Source organism: Molothrus aeneus, chromosome 2 (assembly GCF_037042795.1).
Source record: "Molothrus aeneus isolate 106 chromosome 2, BPBGC_Maene_1.0, whole genome shotgun sequence".
Lineage (NCBI taxonomy): Eukaryota > Metazoa > Chordata > Aves > Passeriformes > Icteridae > Molothrus > Molothrus aeneus.
Genome location: NC_089647.1, coordinates 8,863,243 through 8,888,627, shown reverse-complemented (window position 1 = coordinate 8,888,627; position 25,385 = coordinate 8,863,243). Strand labels below are relative to the sequence as shown.

General features: G+C 37.8%; 1 protein-coding gene across 2 annotated transcripts in view; it reads right to left on the bottom strand.

The window, feature by feature from the left end:
* The window catches only part of ROBO1 (roundabout guidance receptor 1), a 687,040-nt gene that overhangs the window by 235,756 nt on the left and 425,899 nt on the right, over window positions 1-25,385 (bottom strand). For both annotated transcript variants that reach the window (XM_066571924.1, XM_066571925.1), the window contains one exon: window positions 16,009-16,335. In XM_066571924.1, coding sequence (XP_066428021.1) covers window positions 16,009-16,335 — 327 coding nt within the window. The remainder of the gene's footprint in view (window positions 1-16,008; window positions 16,336-25,385) is intronic.

Below are 25,385 nucleotides of genomic sequence, written 5' to 3'. Positions count from 1 at the left end.
GCGCATCTCTTGATTTCCCCCCTAAGAAAACAAGTGGTGAAGTTATGAGGCACAGCTAAGAGAGTCTCTTTACTGCATCAGATTTATGACAAGCTGAAATCTATTACTTTCCCTTATAAACTCAGGCATAGCTTGGGACTGACATTATTTTGAATTCTTTCCATATGATTAAAAGCTGACAGATTTTGAGGAGGGGGACCTGGATGATGCATTCTCCAGAGAAACCTTCCAAGCATGGTGATTCTGAGGCCACTAAAGATACATCTTTGAATACATTATTAGAAGTACTTCTAGGTTTATTTTTAATTACAATTCTTAATAAATGAACCTTGCTGCAAAAGACCTTCATGCACACTAGAAAACAGATAATTCAACCATGTTCAAAGACTATAAACATGCAAGGCCACCAATCACACCAATTCAAATCAATCATCTTCTCTTGAGGTCTGCAGAAAGAGACAGTGCACAACAAACACCTCACTGAGAGCCCCTGCTTGTTTCAAATACAAAACAAACTAAACTGAAATTTGCACTAATGGTGCACAAATCAAAGAACAGACCAGTGCTGACCACTCTGAAAACACTGACTGCAAAGTATCTAGGATGTTTGTCCTATCTGAAATGGAAAATATCTCCATTGCTTAGCTTGTGAAATGCTGACTGATGTGGTCAAAAATTACTCTGAGCTTGCCAAAGTCAAGTACGCAAGGTAACACGGTCCCTTCCAGCAGGTGTTATCTGCTGCTTGATCAAACTGTCAACACGCCACCCAACAGAGATGGTTACAGCCCACCTGGAGTAACAAACAGCCCAGAGATACAACACTGCCTCTGTAACTAGCATTATCCTAATGACATAGGCTATGAATGTGCAGAAGTTTGATTGAACTTTGCTGTAGACACAGCCTTCCTCCTCAAGTAATTTATTTTTCTTTTGCAAATATTCCATATCAAACCAAGATACACTTTGTAGACTTTGTGCCAGTCTATTTATACAGACTAATTTAATGTAGATCACTTCATGGAGAGATAAACCCCAGCTGGGGGAACAAAAATCTGTAAAGAAAGAAAAATAGCAAATAAAAGTGAACCTTAAGGACAGACAAGTTTCTCAAGATAACTAGGTCTTCAAAAGACAAATGAAAAATAGTGGTAATAATAGAGATTAACAGCTCCTTTACTGGAAGTATGCCCAAGGCTGAGGTAAAAGCTAAGTACAGGATTCCATGAATAAAAGCCAAATATTCTCCCCATCATTAAAATAAATTAAAATCTGTTCACATTAGAGTTTTCCATTTTTAACTAAAGAGGAAAAAACCCCAGGCTATTTCTGTATCCTGCTTACCAGAAAACGATTAAATAAATGAGAAATTATTGGATTTAAAATTAACTTTCTCTCTACTTAGTAACAGAAGAGCATGTTTGTATCACCTAATGACTAAACACAAATCAGTTTTGTACTCATGTACAGCCATTTGCTAACCACCTTGAACTAGAATCCAGGTATTTTGAACAGCAAGATTCCCTGCCCCCTTAAATTTATCATAACATCTATGCTGAAATGGCAGCTGAAGGAGAATTCACATTACAGTCCCTCCAAAATCTTCCTGTGCATTACAAGCACTGGATGCAGAGCTGCAGGGATTTGGCCTCTGCTGCACTAATGAACAAGTTTAGGTGCCCACAGTCACACCATAAAGCCAGCTTTCCCCAGGACATACACAGCACGTCCCACAGAGACTTTTATTGGCTAACAGGTCTTATTTCACACCACCACTAATCCTTTCCCCTGAACAAAGCTGCAAGAGAAACAGTAATTCTCTACCCAGGAACCTTTTATTATGAATTAGCTCCAAATTATCAGGACTATTACTTTTCTAAACAAAATGGCAAAGCCTGCTCCAAAAGCATTTGTGTAACTTGACCATCCTAACAACCAGCACTGAAATTGCATGCTAAACAATATTTAGAAAAAATTTTACTACATTATCAAAAGAAACCATCCTACCTTATATTCCATGGCTGTCACAAAGAAACAATTACCTTCCCATCACCATAAAACTGCTTCTCCCCACTGCAACAAAGCACAGCATCTGCCAGCATTAACTTTATTTCAATCCATAAAAAGGGAGAGGGCTTTCAGACAGTACTTTCCAACATATTTTGAATGAAATCCTCTTCCATAAAGAGTGCTTCTCTCCCTCTAATGAGCCCTAGTGTAGCACTATTCCTTCCCAAGTCTTGTTGTAGAGGGCCTCTTATTTCCACACACATCTTGAAGTTCCTCAAGAAGGTGAAATCTGTACCATTTCCCAATCAAAGCCTTAAAAATAAAGCTGCAAAGCCCGCCATAACTTTTTATAGTGGCCATATTACTTCTTTTATAGATGATACAGTAAATCTAAGATACAAAAAAAAAAACAAAAAAACCTGCACAGGCCCATAAAAGACCTTTATTGCATGCAGTAATTGAAAATGTATTTTGTATTTTATTTTTTAAGGTAGAATTTCTCTGTGTATTAAATTAACAGAGTTTTCAACAAGATGCCTGAATGAATTTCTGCAGAATTTTTATTTAAAGTAAGATATGCACAAAACTTATATAATGCACACAAATATGCTTAATTAAGCTATTTAAATCAAAACACTAGTATACATTTAATTTAGAAGACCAAAAGAACGTTATATAAAAATTTAAAATTATATTACTTCAAGCAATGGGATCTATATGAACACTGACATATCTTAAAGTTCCATGCAGTTGTTTCCCTTGTAATTAAAAAAATCAATGCCATGTGTTCCAAAGTGTGATAGTCTGCTAGGCTTGTAGGAGAGCCTACCTGTGATTTTTCATTCCCACTACACACATATATTTCAGCTTCAGTTTCAACTCATCAACCAGAAGAATCTCCAATACATCTACAGTGGGAACAATCAGATGCAAATAATCAACAGGCATTAGGCAGACTAAGCCATATATCTCAACAAATCATCTTAGCCAAACTAATACCCTCCAAGGGAAGTAATTATTATCTCTCCAAATCATTTACATAGACAGACAGAAGCCCATATAATTAAAAGTCAAGACTCAAGAGATCATTACTCTTAAACATACCCTCCTGTGCTTTAGGTCTCAGCAGTGCTGAACTTAGAGCCAACACCACACATCCTCAGGAACAATAACCTGTTGACTTTTAGAGGGGCAGAAGTTACCGAATTCCAGAGGGGCTGTCAACACAGTTTTAAAAAATATAAATCCTCGGAAAGAACACATGCACAGAATTTCACCTTGCTTGGACAGATCCATTAAAAAGAGTTTCTTTGGTTTCTTTTAGGTAATAATCCTATTTCCAGGCCTGCCCTGTTAGTGGCCTTTCCTTCCTTCCCTAAACCCTCTGGGCAGCTTCAGGAGCCTTTGTTCCCAAGTTAAGCACCTGCAGCTGCCCCAGCCCTACACTCCAAAGAATACCAAAACCCTGAGATCCAGAGGAGAAGACATAAGGTGGCCAATTTAGGACTAAACCTGCAGGTATAACAAAGAGCATTGTCAGAAAACAGCTACAGTTTTAAGGGCCCCCAGAAAAAGGTGAAGAGAGGATTAATGTGAGAAGGCATGAAGCCCTGAGGGACTGGCACCTTCAGCCACTGGGCAAGACTCTTCATTTTCTTACAAGATCCCAGCTTGATATGATGAAGCTGAGTGCCCACAGGCTGAGGAATTAAAAAAAAAACAACTTTACCTGCCTTGTGCTGTGCACACATCAAGACAATTTTAAACAAAATCTGCTGAGCAAGACTACTGCATAACCAGCTCCTTTCAACTGTTTCCTGCTCTTTTGGTGGTCTATGGCTTTCACAAGATGCCATCAAGATGAATTACAGACAGAGACAGTAACTAAAGTCTGGTGAATAGTTAATGCCTTTGGATGCAGACCACAGACCAATTCAAACTTTCTGCTCTCCTCTTTAACTCTAAAGATACCACACAGAGCTTCATGCAGTCTTGTGTTTCAGTTCATTTCAATATACAAATACCTCAAGGAAACATTTTAAAAAACTAAAGAAACGCAAACCCCAAAACTTTTAAAATACACATTTCCTCATTTCAGTATGACATGACCAAAGGAAATAACATTCCCAATGAAAGAAAAGCTTATTGAAAGCTACTGCTTTTCCAACAACACTTCTCAAGTTCTCTTCTGCCTCTTCTGCTTTGCTTGAATTCAGTAAAGAATAACAGTATTTCTTCAAGACACTAATGTTTCATAGGAAGCCTGAATAGTCTGAACAGCAAACTGCACACTTACTTTCTCATCCTGTGTCTTCCCTTACTGTAATCTTAATTGAAAAATAAATAACAGTACTGAAATAAACCCTGGTGCTGATTTAACTTCCCAGAGCAGTATGAAAGCTTAAGTACAGCAAAATAAGCAGGGTTTTACCTACTGATTTACTTCATAGGCACAGAATTGTTTATACCTTTTTCAAGCTGTAGCTGTGGTAAGGGTAGTACACAAATATATATATAGTTTAATGGAGACAGAATCCCTGCATCTACAGTCATGGAATTACAGTCCTCGTTGGCATTTCTACACTGTATGAGTTGACTTGTAGCCTCAGGTTAACTCTAAACATTTGCATTAATAAAACTACACTAGGTTGAGCAGAAGTCTCATGTATCCCAAACTTCTGAAATCTGGAATAATCTGTGCAACTTTTCTGAGCCTGTTCCAACTTTCCAATGTCCTTTTTTGAGCACAAGTGGATTCAGTAATCGTCTCACTGATGAGTCACCTGTACCTTATCTCTGTACTTGTATTTCACAGCTCAATTAAAAATCTTCTTAGACTATCTAATATGATTCCAGATCCTGTTAAGCATCACTCCCTTAACAGACTACAGTCCCCTAATGCAAAACTTCTGAACATATTCCTTTCATGTTCAGACACATGATGTGGCATTTCAATGCAAGCATATACTTGCCAGGCCATTCAGTTCAATTATGGAGAGTGGACTTCGCTTTACCACTACTGGTTTTATCTAGGTTTTTTATCTTGTTTATCTTACTTGTCTTATGTGCAAATCCTGCAAATTGTGACTGATGATTATTGGGTAAATGCATTTTGAAGTATGCAAGCCTACTCTTTCCACCTCTATCTACCAATCCAGTGGGTCTGTGTATGTGTGTTTAGGGGAAAGGGTCACTGCTTGACTCTTTCCACAAAGTAGTCAGATAATTTGAAGAAAAGTAAGTCAATTTTTTACCATTAGTTTACACTGCTCTTCTATGGACAAGCTCTACTCACGCTCATCTAATCCCCTAGGAAGACTGGTTTAAATCAGGTTTCTTTTTTGTCATAATTGAAGTCAGGAAAAAATTAAGCTTACTTTCTTCTTTCCAGTAACAAAATATTTAAATGATGACAGCACACTGAAGGAGCAAAACCAGGGACTGTAACTGCTAATTACTGCTCCCATTTTCTACCCTCCTAACTTTGAAGCTCTGCATCTATTCCATGACATAGAGCAGAAATATGCATGAGTTGCAATTCTCCCTCTACAACAGGGATAACTAATTGACAGCCTGAAGGCTGAATCCAGCTCTGCAAGATGGTTTTTCTTGGATCCCACGATGGCCTAGAGCAAAGACTGCACATCATGTACTGTGCTAAACAATTTGCTTAGCCCACAGGAGAGCGGGAAAGAGAGAAAGGGGGTGAGGAGAAGTAGGGTGTGGGAGGAACAAAAGGACGTGGGTGATGGCTGAGGGGCTGGAATGGAAGTGTAACACTTCCAGCACTTCCCCACGTTCCCAAGCTGCAGCTTGTGTGGGGCAGAGCTGGAGCAAGCAGAGCATCTGCCCCAAACTGGGCTAAGCCAGAGGAGGGACCACAACCACACCAGGCTCTTGAGCTCACACACCTTTTGTGATGAGCTTTTCAGAGATAGTTTTGCCAGACCTACTACATAATCAGGAAAGATCATGAGTGAACTGGTGCCCCAAAAATCTCTACAGCAAACAGGGCAGCACCAGTCCTGCATGGAGACTACAGTTTCTCCAATGGGAAGTCACACTGCCAGAGCAGATACTCTGCAAGTTCCTGGCCTGCACACAAATCTTCACATCCTCTATCACAGAACCACAGAATAAACTAGGCTGGAAAAGACCTCTGAGATCATTAGGTCCAACCTCTGATCTAGCATTACCTTATCAGCTAAACCATGGCACTGAGTGCCTCACTGAGTCCATGTAACAACAAAGCAAAGGGCCAAAATTTGAATTTAGACACCATCCCTGAGCATCAGTGAAATTAAAATCAATGACTCTCATCTGCTTCTGCAGGAGCAGTCCTAATCCCAGCAGTCCTAATCCCAGCAGTCCTAATCCCAGCAAAATGGAAGAAGAAAAGCAAGTGTCCCTGTTTCCAGCATCTTCTACAGCACCTACATATTTCAGTTTTTGGCCTTTGCTGTCTGGGCAGCAGAGGGTTAAAGACTCAATCATCTTGATATATTCATCTGAGCCATGAGCAGCTGGCAGGGAGAAAACAAAAAAATAAGGAGGCCCATTGCCATAGGGAATCAGCAATACAGGCTCTAGAAGAATAAATCCAGGAAAATGGAAAATTACAAGTTAGAGAACTCATTTTTTATCCCAGCACCACCCAAAAGGGGTAATTTTTGGAACATTTCAAAGGGTTTCCAAAGTTATTTGTAGTTAGTGCTAAAAATTGCTGTGAAACATTTCAATTAGTCCTTAAAACAGAGCAATGAAGAGCAGTCTTGTGAGGAACAAACAGAACTGCAAGAGAGCTCCCAATCTCTCCAGAGCTGACAGATTTTTTGTCTGAGATGAAGATTTAATTTCTTCCTGCCTCAGTTTTTCTGTCTAGAAAACAGCAACAGTAAGATCACCTTCATTCCCAAATATGGGCATATTTAAATATTATAAAATGCCTTGAAGAACTTCTTTTGAAACACCTACTTATAAATGGAGGAAAGAGGACTTTTTATGGTATTCTTGCAAAAGGAAAACAATGCTAAAGTGCTGGAATAGAAGTATCCCTTGATTCTCTTTCTTCTGCATAAACAATAATTTACTAAAGTGAGCTAACCTTTATGATGTTATTTTCTACTTTGGGAAAATATTGTGACTATTTTTGGGTGTAAAAACCTAATTACTTCAGTTACCATGTTGAAATGAAATTATTTGCAATGCTTAACATTACACCTTTCATTAATATCAAAAGATTGGTTTATCCCATTCAGAGTGAAAATCTCACATATTGAGATTTTTATTGTATTTTACTAGCTAATTCCATGATGGCAGTTTTGAATATTTCAGCAGTCACTTCTTCAGTAATTATTACTACAAGCCTAATACATTTTATTTTTTGAAGAAACTTTAATATCATATGAAGCATCTTGCCAAAAATGCTGCTTGATGCCTACTTATGAAAGGACAGACCTTTACACTGGATTTTATGTTATTCAGAAAGTGAAACATAGCTAAGTTTTCATGTATTTTGAGAAAAATAGTCTATTAAGAAACCAAAATCATAGGTATTACAAAGAACAGTCTAGAAGACACCACTTTACAAAAAAAAAAAAAATCTCAGTAAAGTCACTTTATCAGGAGCCTTTTCTGTTTTAAAACCACATCACACACTACACCAAAGAACTAATTCCACTAATAAAACTGGAGCCATACAAATTCTCTTCAGATAAAGATGTCTACAAGAGAGACTTGCAAGTGTCTGACGAAAAATTTAAGAACAGCATGGTATTCAAGGAATCTGCTTAATTATTGCCATCTTACTCTTGCAGGATTTTTTTGCATTCTGTATACTTTCAGGTGAAAAAAATCATTCATTTATTTTAAAATCAGAGAAAAGCCTGCAGGTTTTTTACAAAACAATCTATCAGAAGTATTATTGTTAAGTAAGGATAAGTCATTGAGCTGAAAACCAGACTTTTAACACTAACAGTTTCTGCCAGGAAAGCATTTACTAACAGGAATTGAGGAACAAAAGCGACCAAAAATGTCTTTGCATCTGGAAATGGTTACCAAAATGGCAACTGTGTATAAAGTAGCCCAATCACATAACCATAAGACTTTTTTTTAATCTTTCTTTTAAGAGCATGTGTTACGAAAAATATTGACACTTCCCCCTTTTTTTTTCCTTAAGCTCAAATATTTTCAACTTATAAATTAATTCAAAACTAACAAACAAGATTTTTGTGTGTGTTTTTTCCCTCTGCCTTATTGTGACCTTTTGGAACTGAATTATATAGCATGTATATAAGTAAAAAAATTAAATTTCAGTCTAGCCAGCTCTACCACCCAGCTCCTCTCCCCAGTCAATTTTGATAGCATGGAAGCACAAAGAAGCCCAGTTTAGAGAGTCCACATGTGTTTAATCTTTGATTAATTGAACAAAAACTAAGCGCCTCCAGACATATTTCTTTTAATCACAGGAAAGACATCTTTTCAGTTGCTTTGCTAGTAGGAGAGAGTCAGCAGATGTGTGCCTGGTCTAAAGGGAATTTCTGTTTCTCTGGAGAACACAGTTTAAATAGGAGAGGAACAGACATATGCTGACTTAGCACTGCTGAACAGATGACGTAGAGAAGCATCTACCACCTCAGGGACTGGAACGGGGCAGTTTTCAAATTAAATTTCTTTCAAATTCAAAGCGATCAGCTGAAATCAATTTACATACAGGATGCGAGTCAAGTCAGACAGTTCTCATCAAAACAGCTCACAGACACAAAGATGCAAATCTGTCTTTGTCAGCAGTATGATCTCAAAGACAGGTTTTAACCTTATGACAGAAAAAAGGAAAAATAAAAATGAATTTCCTCAAAAATTTAAGCTTGGCTGATACTTTTGTTTTCTGGGGAATGATAACTCAAATTAATATTTCATTAATATGGAGTATTTGCCAAATAGTCTCAATTCATATACAAAATGTATTGGCACAACGCAAATTTATTTCCAAATAGTAAATCAGATTAAGTCTTTAAAAATAGTTTTTCTGAAGTTCCTAAAGTGTCATACTGGGGAAAAAAGCATCAGAACAACCAATGTACTAGTCAGCATTTTACTTGTCTGACTTTATACTTCTGCCTACAGGTGTATGTCCTGTCCCATCAGCTAGGAAATGGAAACACTTATGAAAATAGCAATGATCTTCACTTCATCTAGTTCCACCAAGATGTCTTGGGGGAGGAGGAGAAGGAGGGGAGGAGGTGGGGGAAGAGAGATCAAGAGTGTAAAGCAGAAATTGGGAGAAAATGTACTAGGCACCTCTTACATGAAAACACCATATAAAGAGTCCCTTGGACCAGAGGAAGCTCACAACCAGGAATAAAGAGGAGACAGCCAATGGTCCCAGTTAATTTGATAACTTGCATTAAGGAGTTCCCTCTGAACTCTGCTCAATCCTTCCCAGCCCAGAGGCACACACACAGGGTGGAGAGCTATTGAACAGCACATCACTTATTGCCATGGGAAGGGAGGAAAAACAAGCATCAGACACTGAAAACAAACTGTGGTATCAAAATGTCCTTCTCCTTCTTCATGCAATTAGGATATCTGCCTTTATTTGCATTTACACTTGCTGTTAAGAGTCCAAATTGTTTTCCACAGGCTTCTGAATACCAAAACTAAGGAGAGCTTTGGTATCAATTCACTATGTTAGCTGGATTCAGGAAAAACACTTAAATACTTGTCTCAGACTCATGCTTGATATAGTTGGACCCTTCAACCTGAATAATTTCAATTCCATTTTTTTCTTTGAAACTAACCACTTGATGACAAAATGTGCAAAGGAAAGCTTTCACCTCATTTGAAGAGCCAGATTCCCCAGTTTTGGTTCACGGTTTCAGATAATCTTTTACCCATCAGAGCTGCCATTCCAGGAAAAGACTGGCACCACATTGTTTGATTTATGAACTCACTGAGCTGCACAGCAATTTCTGGCAAGACTATAAAACGTCTAATTTTGCTTAATCATCCATCCCAGCATGGCTGCTGTAACATCCTAAATTACTCATCAGCTTAAGAATAATCTGTTTATTCACAGTATCAGAACCCATCAAGAACTGCACTCCTAACTTCCTCTGTTCTGCATAGTTTCTGGGAAAATACAGACATGTAAGAACAATTTTCAGGCAAAGTGTGCATTATTTTGCCCTGATCTTGGCAGGAGTAGATAGGCATTGAATAGGAATCTTTAATTTATGTGCTCTGTTTTCACAGTGGTTGAAAGTCTCATGTAATAGCATCTATGAAAATTTTTTGGTTTTTCAGTATTATTGTTATCCATTGACAGTAACACTCACCTGTGAACTGTTTTGATACAGAATTAGCTATAATGCTCAAATATGCTGACACACATCTGCAATCAAAGTCCTCTCAGTCTGCTTCCAAAATCTAGTGAATCTTAGCACTTCAGGTGTACTATGAAAGAGGCTTCCAAACATACGCACAGAACAACCAAAACCCTAAAATACAAATCTCATGATCTTTAAGACTTTTAAGAACTAACTTACAAATATCAATATACATACAAGTTGCATTTTAGATAATAAACAGGGAAATTTCCTTTAATAATAGACTTAGACATAACAGAATGAAGTTCTTTCATATCAAACTTACAGGTAGAAGCATATTTAAGCCATAGCTTTTCCAGTCAAACCTCACTGCTTTAGTTTTTGCTAGAGTATTTTTCGGTTGTTGTTTTTTTAATAATCTCTAGGGTTTTCTTTTTCTTAAATCTGTACATAAGTTTATTCCTTAATGCATACATTAACCTTGTAACCCCATCTACAGCATGCACAGCCAGTAATTCTATTGTTTTGTCATTTATTTCATGAGTGCAGGCAAAAGACTCAAAGAAGACAGACCTTTTGTGATACCTTAAAACCAACCACACACTTGAAACAAAGCCCTGACTTTTGTGAGACTTTGCCAAATAAAACTGTAAACAGCATAAACAGCACATGCTTGCCATGCACATGGGTGCCTCAAACGATGGAAGTTCTGATATGTATCCAAAATGTTTTATTTGTTCTCATGCAACTGCAGAAGGGAGGTATTTGTCCCATTCTCTTAACGTGCCAATGATTACACATAAGGTCCATTTATACAAACTTATTGTTTGAATTTTGACAATATTGCATAATTTGCAGGTAACACTACAATCAATAACTCAGGAAGGCTGTATATTGCCTAAAATTAATGCAAAGTGCATTAATGCAGCTAATTTAGCAGCTCATATTCTACATAACAATAAAATGAACTACAGGGAAGTCATCACCAGTCTTCAGATTCTATAATCTTAAAACTGTAACAAAGCATTTTTAGAACTAGAGCCGTCATCTTGCATGCCCTGGAAATTATGTTATGGTGATGACAAAGCTACACATGAAAGAATCATGCCAAATGCCTTGGTCATAAATATACCCCTTCTCTAAAAACTCTCTCTGACAAGGCAAGGTGTGAGGGGAAAGAACTTGTGGCAAAAGAGAAGTAAGTTTATCTCAGAGAAATATGGTTTGAAAAAAAGATTTGCAGAGTCTCTGACTAGCAAACATAAACAACTTCATTTGCATTTGTTTTTTTTTCTTAACAGCCCGAAAAATCTTTAGAGTGGAGAAAGGAAGATGAATATACCCTTGCAGCTATTGTTGCCACTCTTGAGATGAGTAGGCTTCTACAAAATTGTTACTTAACAGACATCCACAAGATCCAGGGATACCATTTTCCTCAAAATGGAACAACATTTTAAAAAAATTAAAATTTGAATCAAACTATCACACACCAGTAACTGAATTTGGTCTTAATCAGGTGGTTTCATTCACCAGACAATCCTGAGAGACTCATGCTTGTGAAGCAGCTTGCAGCCACTTTCCAGTCTGCTAATGCACTTTTTCAGAACTGCTTCTATTCCCCCACTCTGAAAAACGACTTTGTTTTCCAACTGTTTATGTGATAGCCAAAACAGTCTTCAGCCTTTACTCTGAGGATGAAGTATGACTCCACTTTCTTCTGCCACCTGTAAAAGCTGACATTTATAGAGAGAATTACCCAGCTTCATTCTGACAAGGACATGCCCTGTCCCCGTTCCTTAGGACCTTTCACCACCGGAGAACGTGTCACTGGTAGGCAGTAATCCAAAACCAGTTACATTCCTCCAAAACAAAACATGGAGCTAATTTAAGTAGGTCTCCAGTGATCAAAAGGCTGAGTTCAGGAAGTCAGGGAGAGGGATGGAAACAGACTTGGAGCAGCCTCAGTCTGGAGGATGCCTCCAGCCTGATTATCCCATCACTCAGCCCTTCTGGGCTACACTGCAGAAACTGCATGCTTCTGCAAATTGACTCTGAACACATACAGCCAGTCTCCATTTCAAAAAGTTGTGGAAATGGAATTTCAAATACAGATGAAGCCAGTCAACTTAAAAAAAAATAAATCCCCCAGTTAAACAGGAGTTAGATCACTTATTTGACTGACTTGTGATTCACATTTTATGCAAATTTATCTCCTTCCCATTTATCACAGATGTAAATTACAAAGAAAATGTCAAGTAATACTAAGTTACAAAGCTTCTTTGCACAGTGCAACAGAGAGTAGTTTTACTCATCTCCAAAGTGTCTGAAAGATTTTAATTCTTGAAATATCAAGTCACTGGCTAAAGCACAGGTTTGGTAGATTTAGGATACCTCTCTTGACCAGTCAGAGGATCATCTTGTTTTAAGGATTTTTAGGGGATGGTGCTTGGTTTCAAAGAAATAACCAAAGAAACTTAAGCAAATAAGCTGCACAAGTATTTTATACAAAATAAAATAGGATTATGGAGAAGATACAACAAATCCTTAATGCTGTGAGTAGACACACGACACCTTCCAACATTCTGAAAGGGGTCACAGGAGCCACAGATTGAATAAGAGGCTTATTTAATTCAATTTGCTGATAATAAATGTTATTTAGGTCATGTTCAATGGTATTAATTTAGGACTAACACTATCATTGCTTAGATATATATCAGTGGAAGAAAAGGCAGCATCCTCTGGATTAAATGACATGCAAATGTCAGTCAAGTCACCAAGGAGAGGCTGATAACTAGAAAGTGACAAAGCAGAGGGAAAAGCAGATAGAAAACCATCTTCAATTCTGATTTAAGTCACTACTCCCCTGTGGTAATCAAATCTAAAGCTGCTCTGAAAGTTCTTAAAACACACAGGTATTAAAAAAAAAGATAAAACAGCTTTTAATACAGTGCAATCTTCTGAAATCTGCAGCTTTGAAATCCTCCGACATTTCCTTCTTTGCAACTGTGGAATCTGAGAACAATGTGCTTAAGGAAGATGTCCACCTGACTACATAGGCAACAAATTCCCTTTGTGGATGGATCTCAAAAGATGAGCATGGGAACTGCTTAAAAAGTTGAAAAATAATTGCATGAAGGCATAACAGACATGAAAACTTACTTTCGTATTAACCTGAATCTAAAGTAAAGTGTACAATACCCATTGGAAAGTGAAGGAACTTTGTCTAACAATGTGTTACTATATGAGATGATGGAAGAAAAGCCATAAATTTCCTATCACATTGTAAAACAAACTGGTGCAGACATGAGCTGCCTCTTCCAGTCAAGATCTTGCAGGTAAACTGCAAAACACGATGCTGTCTCCTGTTTCACAAATGTTTTTGGCTAAAATTGTAGCATCAAAGCATATAATGAGTACTCTTAATCATCTTCTGTACTTTGTGGAAAGTAGAAACCAAACAAAGGCAATTTGACTCTGCAAACACACAAAAATTGAACTAGAACATAAGGATTTCTAAACAAGCAACTGTGTATGACTAGAGGCATACAAATGTAAATGCTCTGGGGCTCAGCACAGGTGTACTGAGAGCTAAACAGAGCAGTTTGCTGATTTGCAGCTGTGAACACAGCTCCAGTTTATAATGATGATAGCATTACACCTATAACGTAGAGCTTTTTAATTTAATGCAAATTTATTCCACCAGCCTTCAACTCTTTCCTTGTTCCTCACCTCTTCTGTGCTATTTAAAGTGGTTTGGTGCTATTGCACTGTCAAATCAGTACCTTTCCACTAAAATAATAACCTTTACTGTTAAAGTTCTTTGTCTACAATGTCCTGGTATGCAACTGAAACTGTATCTCATTATACCTACAAATCTTATTTATGAATATAGATTGTGACTTTTCTTTACAGCATTGTTGCTGGTTATTTTTTGATAAAAGCCCTTGATACAAGGGCTAGTGAGTTCCACTTTGAGGAGGATTAACAATTTAATGCTACATTATTGTTAAATGGTGTACATTTCCACACTTTAAAGAAGTGTTTTTTTGTCTCAAGGGTTGGCTGAAGCTCTTCAAAAAATTTGTGGCAATATCAATATTTTGCATTCAGCCCCTGTTGGTAAGACTCACTACTATAATCACATGAAAACTGTTTGAGCCAGGGGTGACAAACACATTTAATAGCTATGTACCAGTTGCATTGATGCATGCACAGTGCAGCAATCCCTCAAGTCCACCTCACATTTCTGGGTTCTGATGAGAAGCGTGGAAGACACAGAAGCACTGCGTGCACTTCAACATCACTTCAAGGTACACCACAAACCAAAATAACGTGAAACAAGCACAGAACATTAAAACCCTTCTAAGAACCAACATGAAGTGCTATAAAAGAAACAGCAATTAGATAAAAATCAAGATCTCAACCATTAATGCCCACTCAAAATTACACTTACAAGATACCAGATATGGCATTTGGGAGTAAGTGTGATTTAAACAGTTTACACATTTACTGGATAAGCATACTTCCAGCTACCCAGACACTGATTACTTTTATCACTAAAGTGGTTAACAAGGAAACAGCATGATCTTAATCATGTATATCTATGCTGTTGTATGTGAAGCTTGAGATCTTTCTGGTGTAGTTACAAAAGTCCTTGGGATTGTCTTGAACGTGAGAGACCAGACAGAGGGCTCAAGCAAATGCACAAATTTACAGTCTATTTCCTTGGTCTGCTGTGAGACTTATGAAAATCTATAAACCCTTCTTCTAAAACTATACACCAATGGTGGCACTTAACCTATCTAAGAGATAGGAGCCTCTTCAGAGCTCCTTAACAACATGAATCATTCAGTCAACAGAGATCAGTGCTTCCAGAGTGACTCACCCAGTTCTGTGCTGCTCTTCAACCGGATACCAGGTGAATTGCTACACATTACAAAGGAAGCCTATAAAAGCCACTTCAAAATAGATATCTAACTTTGAATTGCAAGGCTTCCTCTCATACTTTAGTACCCCCAAAACTGATTTTTTTTTGACCTACGCTTGGCCCTCCATATGAATGCTTAAACCACTTTAATGTACACTCTCTTCCTCTACAACAAGTAGAGTTTAAAGGATATACAGGAAGAGATAAGCATTACAAAGTGATGTGAACATACTTGACTGCTCCTTCCGTTGGCCACTACTTAAAACCAGAGAGATAACTTTGTGAGCCAGTTCTTTTAGAGAAAAAATAATTAATTTTGTGTTTCTGAATCTGCCATTCCTCTTTCTAGTGCTTATTTGTGCAACAACAACAACAACCCCGTTAGATCAAGTCCTGGCTATCCTGCCTCCTATTACACACTAAATTGCATGGTTATCTGGAGAGGAAAAAACATGTATAAATTGAAACTAATATACAAACTCTTACAAACATAAAGCAATCATAATTTTGTGGAAGCATAAAAGTAGCAAGAACGCACAAAATCATCTGAATTTCTCCAGTGATATGATACATCTCCTGACTCCCCTTCTACTTTCCTATCTCTGCATAAATAATAATTAACCGTGTAACTCCTTCATTGCTTTCAAGTCACTGCCTCAGAGGCAGCTCACACTTATTTTTATCTTCAAATAACATCAAAGCAAGCAGCTGTTACCGAAGGGGGGAGGAGGGAAATGCACTTACTTGCCACCTCCAGCGATGCATTGTGACTCACGGCTTCCCCGAGGTAATTCCTGGCCACACACACATAGACCCCTTCGTCCGGCCGGCTCTTGCGCCCGTGCACGATGCGCAGGAAAAATAAAGATCCGCTGGGCAGCAGCATCCGGTGGGAGCGCGGGTCATCCTTGTCCGTTTCCACCCTTTCCCCGCCCTTGTACCACTCGATGGTGGGGGTGGGCCTTCCCTCTGCCTTGCAGTTCAGAGTGGCTGGTTCTCCTTTGGAAACAATCAAGTCCGAGGGGTGTTCCACGATGCGAGGCGGGAAATCCTCCTGTCGAAGACGGGAACCTGCAAGGTAAGAAAACAAAGTTTTCTTAGGAAATCACTGCCAGGTACAGTCACGGTGTTTTGCAAAACAGCTACTTAACCATCACCTTGCAGCACACCATTTGACAAGAGCAGCTATTAACATCCTAAAGTACACAAAAGAAAACCTCAGTGCACTTCACTATGTGCAAGGTTCTCCCAAGTGAGTATGTTCAAAAGCATTTTTTCAAGAGGGGACCTAATACTAGAGGACAACCAGATTCCTAAATCACATCCATCTTTACATGGATCTATTCATGTACATAAATTTATACATACATGCATATGCACATTTAGAACTACAAAAACTAGTCCTGCAGACACTCCACGGAGATCAGACCACCTCAACCAGCAGAACTGGTACTTCTAATCCATAACCCATAGCCACAGCCAACCTCATGCAACTTCCTGCAAGGGCCATTAATTCATGCAATGTCTACAGAGTAACTCTAACATTTCCAGGGCCCACAGAGTTGCTTTATTTCACTTGTACTATCATCTCTTAAGTTCCTTGTTAAGCAGTGCCATAGAAGTATAAATACGTGGAGGGCTTGAATGTTTCTTATGCCTCGTGCATCAGGGAAAATTTTTACTTGTCTCCAATCTAGAAAAAACTGTGAGACAAGAGTATCCAGCATAAAAGAAAAAGTTGCAAGCAAATAAGATACTCTCCTAGACAAGGTACTTTTAAACAAGATGCTCTTCTAGAAAAGCATTCAACTTCAGACTATTTAAAAATTCAAGCTGATAACTTGCATTAAAAAAACAAAACCAAAACCCAAACAAAAAGAAAACAAAAAACAAATGAAAAAAAAAAAAAAACCAAATAGCCCCAAAACTCCAAAAAACAAACAAACAATCCCAGCAATAGTATGAATAGATATATACCACAGACAAATATGATAAGCTACCAGGGACCCAAGAATTCCAAATTGGGAACACCTATCAAAACTTTCAAGGTTTTAAAATGCTGATTCAAATTCAAATTATTGTTTTCCTTATTTTCGTCTTTCTTGAAGCACAACTTTGCCATGGATAAAAACTAGTCTCTTGGGTCACTAATTCCTGATTATTAAAATCTCAGATGCCAAGATTCTTTATTAACATTAATAACATGGCGTTTGAACAGCTGGGAAGCACGAGAAACACAAGATCTATTCACTGCAGGTTAATAGACCATAAACTGATGTGGAAACAGGGAAAGGAGACAAGAAGAGGAGAGTTCCAGGGACTGCTGTTTTAAATACATGCTAATTATGTCATACAGGCATATATATTTTTATATATGTATATAAAATAAAACTATCCTAAAATGTGCAATTTTCATTTTATTTCACATTTTCTTCACGTCAAGATAATTAAATGTTCAACTAAGCAGCTAGCACTACCACACACTCCAAAATCGGTCAGTATGGCCAGACTACATTGAAATACATTTGCATTCTGTATGTAGCAAAACAGGGTAGTTTTACATGAACATTACTAATCATTAAATTGATCACAAAACATTTCAAGCAGCAATAAACCTCCTCTTCTGATAAGGTTTGGGTAGAAAAAGCAGAAGCCAGGGAGCTTCCAAACCCTTCTGCTGGCCCAAGCAGCCCAAGCCTGCACATCACACCAAACACAAATTTTAAGCAGCACCTCCGAGAGGTTTGGCACAGGCCAAACCCAGTGAAAGGAGCACAAGAAAATTGTGTCAACCAGCGCTGGTGTTTTGCAGCAGCTAGAAAAGCCTCTAATAGACTTCTGTGCTCCCTGAGAACACATCTCAGTCACTGCAAAGCTGCATCTGTGTCTACTCATCCCAAACTTTCACACAGCTTTTGTGAAAAGCCCCTCACTGGATACTTCTGCCCTCACAAGTGTGTTGGCCAATTTCAAATCCCTCTTCCCAAGGTAAAAATGCCCAGAGAGGGATTAAAAACCTTATATTTTTACTCATTTCCTATGTAATTCCCAAAGAAAGGCGTTGAAACAAAGGATTACAGAGCTAAAATCAATTGCTCTTAACATGCTCTGGAAGAATAAAACGTCAATTTCAATGTAAGATGTTTAAAAGGCAGTTAAGAAGCCTTTTCAAAAACAAAGTTTTGACATATGCTAGCATGTACTGTGTTTGTATTTTCACAGGCAATTCTAGCTAGCCAGCACACAATACAGTACAAGCCTCCTATTGTTTCTGTCAGCCTGGCCCAGACCACAAATAAATGAAATACCATTGTCAGATATACTGTATGCAAGCTTTCCAGACTGACATTTAACTGGCTGTACACGTACTTCAACCACTGTACAGAATGAAAGCATAAAGACTGACCTCTACCTTTCTTGAAAACTGAGACTCAAAACCCTAGCCGGGGAAAAAAATCCTTCAGGATCATCCAGAAATGCTCATATATATTTTTTATCTTTGCTGGATGATATTGGAGAAGATAAATAACAGAAATGTCTATTTTTTTTTAATCTTAGAATTTTATGAAGTAACATTCCTCTAGCAAATTTCATAGCACTGCTTAGCTCAGAAAGGGACAGAAGTTGCATGATTAGTTGACTGGCCCATAGTGAGCAGTAAGCACAGATTTAGTGACAACTGCCTGAGGGGTATAATGGCCTTGACAACCAAGTTATAATCTTTCTACATATCTACACTTTTTCTTTTTTTTTCCATCTTCCTTTTCTTTTAGCTAGTTATTTAAGCTGCATTTATGTTTTATTGAGAAGAAGCAGCTTCAATTATCAACATAAATCTTAAGAGTGGGCACCAATCCTGTAATTTTCCTGTCAAAAATCCTTCGCAGAAGATGTTTGATTTAAAAAAAAAAAAAAGAAGAAGAAACTCCAAAAGCTGAGCACCTAATACATACTGGATCTGCCATTAAATACACAACAGAGCTGCTGCTTCTTTTCCCCAAAGATGACAGCACTGGGTTATAGGTACCAAGCAACTTGTGTTCTCTGCTTTTATTACGATTCAAGTCTTTTATAAAAAGTCAATTGGATACCACCAATTAAAGTACCCCATACTAATTATTTCATGCTGCTGCTTAAAAGAACAATTATATGAAATCATGTTTCCAGTTTCTGGAAACCGTTGTGCTGCGCCACAACAATTTTTACAAGAATTCAAACAATGACATAAACAGATGTGAAGGTTCAAAGAAAACTTGCATTAGATAAATGACAAACTTGTAGAAGCTAAGATTTGCCTTTATTCCCACCTTAAAACATCCTGTTGGTAGCATATTAAAACTAAACTTATTGATAAACAGCAGGGAGTGTATTTAAATATGAAAGCTGCTGATCTCAGAGGTTCAAACACTGTGTACCCCTTGTGTACAAACATGCTCTCCTTTGGAGGAAAACAAAAAAATTTGTGCTATTGGAATAAACTGCATCAGTCCATCTAAACCTGAGCTCAGACAGTCATGGAAAACCTCATCTCCCAAGATCTATATATCTAAATAGTAATTTAACATAAGTATTATAAAATACTGTGTGACAGACTGTATCCTTAGCCAAATTCCTAAGGGCCAGTATACTCTTGGCCCTGTTTCTTTTCCATTTCACAAATACTACATTTAAGGTTGATTTTCAGAGCACAAGAACCTTGCTCTTTTTTTCTCATCACTGAAACCCTATGTAACATCTGAGAAACTGCCTGAAACCTAATTGCTATCAAAGTTATTAGTAAAATGCTAACAAACTAAACCACAAGTTAAAAAGCAGTGTTAGGAGATCCTTGGAAACAATTATACTTCATCAGATCATAAGAGCTCCCCCAATTCCCCAGTGTTTCCAGTAGTAACTTAACCTCTGTCAGAAAGATTTTCAGAAAGAGGAGGGGAGTATCTTTGTGGGTTTATGTAAGTTGGCTGGAAAGATGCTCCATAAGTGTCTCGCTCTAGTGGTTAGAAATCTTTCTCTAACCCTCAGGTTAAACATACCCCCAAATAGTAAATACCTTGTTCTTCTTACGCTGGAAGTGCCCTACAATTCAGATCTCTCCACAAACTTCTTGGACTTTTATGTCTTTGACATGTAAATTGCAACCTTTTCCTTTTTTACCAGCCTCTTGGATTCTGTTTTGTTGCTGCTCTTAGAAGTCATAAAATTAATTTCATCTGGTTTTCCCCTCATAAGATTTGTTCACCTTTTCTTTGTCTCAAATTCTAGTTTATCCTTTTTGAAGATGGAAGACCCAAACCATACACACTCCAGAGGCAAGCAGACTCTGAGTACGATTTCAAGCACACACTGCAAAACAATATCACATTGTGCTACAGGGCAAAAATAACTAAAGGATAAATCAAAGTATTTTTGTGAAAGTGGCTTTTCTGCCCCTATACCTGCAGCTAACCTAACCTATTGAGTTTGCTTTGTTGCACACACAACAAATAATTTTCAAGGAAAAACAACAGAACTAGGAAGATTCACTGAGATTTTGTCCCATTCATTTTCTTTCTTTCAACTTCTCCATTCTTTTAATATTCCTACTTTTTGTATACTACCCTTGTGCAGCTTCAATAAAAAACCTGATTTCCTGAGCTTTGTAGGCTACAAGAACTGCATATTAAAAAGCAATTATTTTGACATTTCCAGGTTTATAGTCGTCCCTCCATAACCAAAGACATGAAGTAATTAATAAAGATAGTAATGCTGTGCCTATTTGGATTTTCCCAAAATAGTTATATCAGAACAGAAATTTCATTGTCTAATTCTACTTTGCTATAAATCAAAAGAGTAAAAAACTGCATTTAACTGATATTTCTGAAACACTGATTGGAGAATACCACCAGTATCACTTTGGACTGAGGAAGTGTGCGCCTCTGACACAGAATTTTATTTACAAAAGCTGTTCATTTCTATCACCTGAACATTAAACATATATTCTAGACAAACAAAGTTACACTTTTCATCTAAATCCTGCCATTACTTTGCACAGTCATAGCTCCTTTAAAAAAATGCCACCTTTATGAACAAAAATGTTCCCCTGCAAGTGAGGGAGTATTTGTACACTAAGGAGGAAAAGGCATAGCTGGAATGCTACAGCACTGTCACACCAGCTGATTAATGCCCACCCGGGACTGCAGGTTTATTGAAATGCATTTCAAGACATGGTAAATGGTTCCAAAGACTCATCTGGGAATAGGTCCAGTTCTTTTCAATAGATACCATAAAATGTGACAAGCAGGGCTCTCACTTTGGATCAGCAGAACCTGCAGCTATCCTATGTCTTCCCAATGAAGAGAAATGCTCCATTTCTTTTTCTGAGAACACAGCAGAAAACAGGTGAGAAGGATGTAAATAAAAAGAAAAGCCCTGAGCACTACCTGATCACTCCCACCATGAAACCACAGTGATGTTCCCTGAAAAAGAAGTTGTTCTTATTTCAGTTTACATCACCATATCAAGGAATCCTTTTGTTTCCCTCCTCTAATCGCTATTGAAATTTTATTGATAGATGAAATTATTCAAATATTTTTCTTTTAATTATTTCTCCTACTAAGGGATATCTTTTGTGTAAGCAAAATAATTTGCTTTAAAAACAAAATCTGATTACAAAATGTGGGCCATGGCTTTTAAAATAAATCTGTAGACATCCAAAAACATTTTTCCCACTCAAAAGACAGCAACAAAAAACATTTCAAGGTTAAGACACCATGAATTACAATTGCATTTCTGTCATAGCTACCACACTATCAGGAGATGTCAGAAACCCGTAATTTACTGTACACTTATGGGGAAAAAAAAACTAGGGTAATGACAGAGTGCCTGGAGTTTTAAGCCACGTCTGTCTGTCTCTTTGAAATAAGAGATTAAATGGGAGCTGTACTAAAAATGCCTCAAATCCAGACTGATCTCGTGCCTGGCTCTTACACTGAGAGATGTTACCCAAACACTGGAAGCTACAGACATTCAATTTACACAGTATTCATGACCTGGTCAACTGAACAGGAGTTAGTTGTATTGTAGCAGTAAGCTAAATAAATAAAGGAGAAAAATAATTTTAAAAAAGTTTATATATCATGGGTGTAAATGGTTTGCTTCTGTTCTTTATTCAGCAGTACTTCTGGACATCTGCAATTAGGTCAGAAAAAGCCATGAGTTGTAGGCAAAAAAATCTTCTGGAAAGCTGTACATTATCTTATAATTATTTAAATACTCTGCCTAGTGGGAATGGGGGGAAAAAACTGGCAAATACTGCATTGCTCAGATATTAACACTGAGTCTCCATTTTCGTTTCTAAAGACATATTTCCCAGGAGATGCTAAGAAAGACCTGCTCTCTGAAATAATCACTTTCAACAAAGAAGCCCAAAGTGGCAACAGTAAGAGTCATGCTTTAAACCAAAATTAAATTCAACTCTTCCAAATTGCTCTTGAACAAACCACTTATTTTCAAGAGACTCAGCTTTACACTCAATCTTTGCTACATGAACACATGCTACTGCTTTGTGCAGCAGTTAGCATAAATAAGTCCTGACCTGGTTATTCATTAAATTAGCTAGAATATAAATTTAAAATACTAATATTTATATTGCACCATGTAAGAGGCTGACATTTACATAAAACCCCAGGCAATAGCTAATGTTCCCAGGGTAAGAAACTGGTCAGTTTTATTTTTTCTTTCCCTCAGTTGTGCTTCCTGGTAAGATATTTATCTCATCTGACTTTGGTGGATACTGTAATAGTCTGAGATGTCAGGATCTAAGGCACTGACTTTTGAAACTAAAACTCCCTCAATAAAAACAACAACATCCCACACCAAACTGTTAAGCTGGGAATAGTATTTTCCCTTAAGGGGAACATTAATGAAATTACAGAAATACTTTCATTAATAATGCAAAATCAACTAGGACCCAGTCAGCAACTCCACTATATTCAAAAACAAAAAACAAGCACAATGGTAATAAAGTCTATTTCATTATTTCTTTTTGTCTTTGAAAGGGCTGGAGTAATGCTGGGAGATATTTTCTACCCTGGGATGGAGAAGTGCACCAAGACAAGACTGTGAATGGCTGAGCTGCATCTGAAGGCAAGCTCCTCTCTGGAGATTTGGGTGTGACAAGCTGGCAGTGACCACCCCAAAGTGCAGGGTGAGTGAAGCAGTGGGGTCAGGCAGGTACACAAAGAGAGTGACAGTGGGAGCTCACAGGCCCTGGGATGGCTGCCAAGAGCATGGGGAAAAGAAGTGGCAAAGGATTATGGAAAGGATGCAAATGTTAAGTAGAGCTGGAGTAAAGAGCAACAGGAAGACAACTAAGGAAACAGCAACTGGAAGCCCACCAGGGAAACCATATATATAATATAGTTATATACATACCTATATTATATAACTATATAAGGTATTATATCAATATATACAGTAACAGGATTTGATGAAAACTATGGATAATTCTGCGGACAGCAGAGCTGGAAAGATACTGAAAATGACCACTGGTTAAACACACGAGTGGGGACACAGTGGGAAGATCTGGGACAGCTCAGAGCAATCATTGCTGCCCTGTCCTTCTCCTTCCCTGGCAGATGGCATTCCCTACAAAGGCAGGCCTGACAGCTCTGATCACCTGTCAGCAGCTTGAGAAGAAAAGCCACAGTAAATGGAGAGTGTGGGGACTGAGACTGCTCTGAGTCACATCAGAATTGCCACTTCCAGGGCTTGGTTTTCTATTGAGCAGGGAGGGAGGGAGGGTTAGGAAACAAAGAGGAGGCAGTCAGGCTCTCCTCCATCTTTGATCCTTGTCCTCAATCATGTTTCATCCCAGACTGAAGTGTGTCTCATTGCCTGTGAACCACTGGTTTGCCACTCGGGACAGGAAAACAGAACTTGGAGAAAAACAATGGGAGTGCACCAAAACCAAAGGAGGACCCTCAGCTGAAGGGACCAAATTGACTTCCAGTGGAGTGACAATGCCTAGGAATCAAAATTATGTAGATACATTATATAAACTATAATAAAACTAATATAGTTACATATTTTATGTATTTTCTTCATATATGTGTTGATAAACCAGATATCAGACATACTGATGCAGGAAGCTTTTATCTCACCTGCAGGTTTGTTTGTCTCTAATGTTGTCAAAGATTTCACCTATTTGTGGCATGATTACAGCACACTAGGCTATTTTATTCCAAAGCTCAATCTACAAAGACTTATCATTAAAAATCTAAAAAGTATCCCTTTGGATGCTCATACTCATTCACAAAAATAGATCTAAATAATCTTTTTTAAAATGCAAAAACAAACAATGCTTCCTCTTTATAATATTTCAGATGGGTTGCCCCCACATTCTTCCAGACTTTTCAAAGTCACCTCCTACCATGCTTCTAAACTAATTTCCACTTCCAGATTTCCATGTGAGACTGAATCTGATATTGATCATCAACTGCATGTTCAGATGTCTGAGATGCTGAGAGAAGGGAAAAAGGATCCTCATTTCTGCAGGGCTATTGGGAAGCTGGAGAAACAGCAACCCTCAGCAGGACCAGGGGTTTCCTCAGCTGTGTGAGGGAACATTCCTCAGCTCTGAGACAACACAAGGATTGTAACTCCACAGTCAATAGCACTCCTAGGCTGTGCCTGGGCCCATTTTGGTACATCTCATACAACTGATACTGCCTTTTTTTTTTTTTTTTTCTTGTTCCCAAACTGGATTTAAAGAGAAATATGATGATTCAAAACACCTGTCCAAAATCGTACTTTTTAAGACTGCAAATCTGTTTCAGATGCAAACATCAAAACTGCCCTCAAGAATCCAAATGTTAGCTGTTTACAGGAGATGTATGCCAGCTCAGAAATAAGTCTGAATTTAAATATTTACTGGTTAATTACTTTAGAAATTATTAAGAAGGGAAAAAAAAGAATTATTATTGAGCAGTTTAGTTTTCCTGTTCTTATTATTATTTTAATGGGCTAAAAATTTGAACTGAAACAGCTTTCTTTCGTTCCATTTAATACATTTGACTTCTTGTGTGACATTAAGTTTGGAAAATTACAAAAAACCCAGATATTCTGAATTACAAGTTGCTACT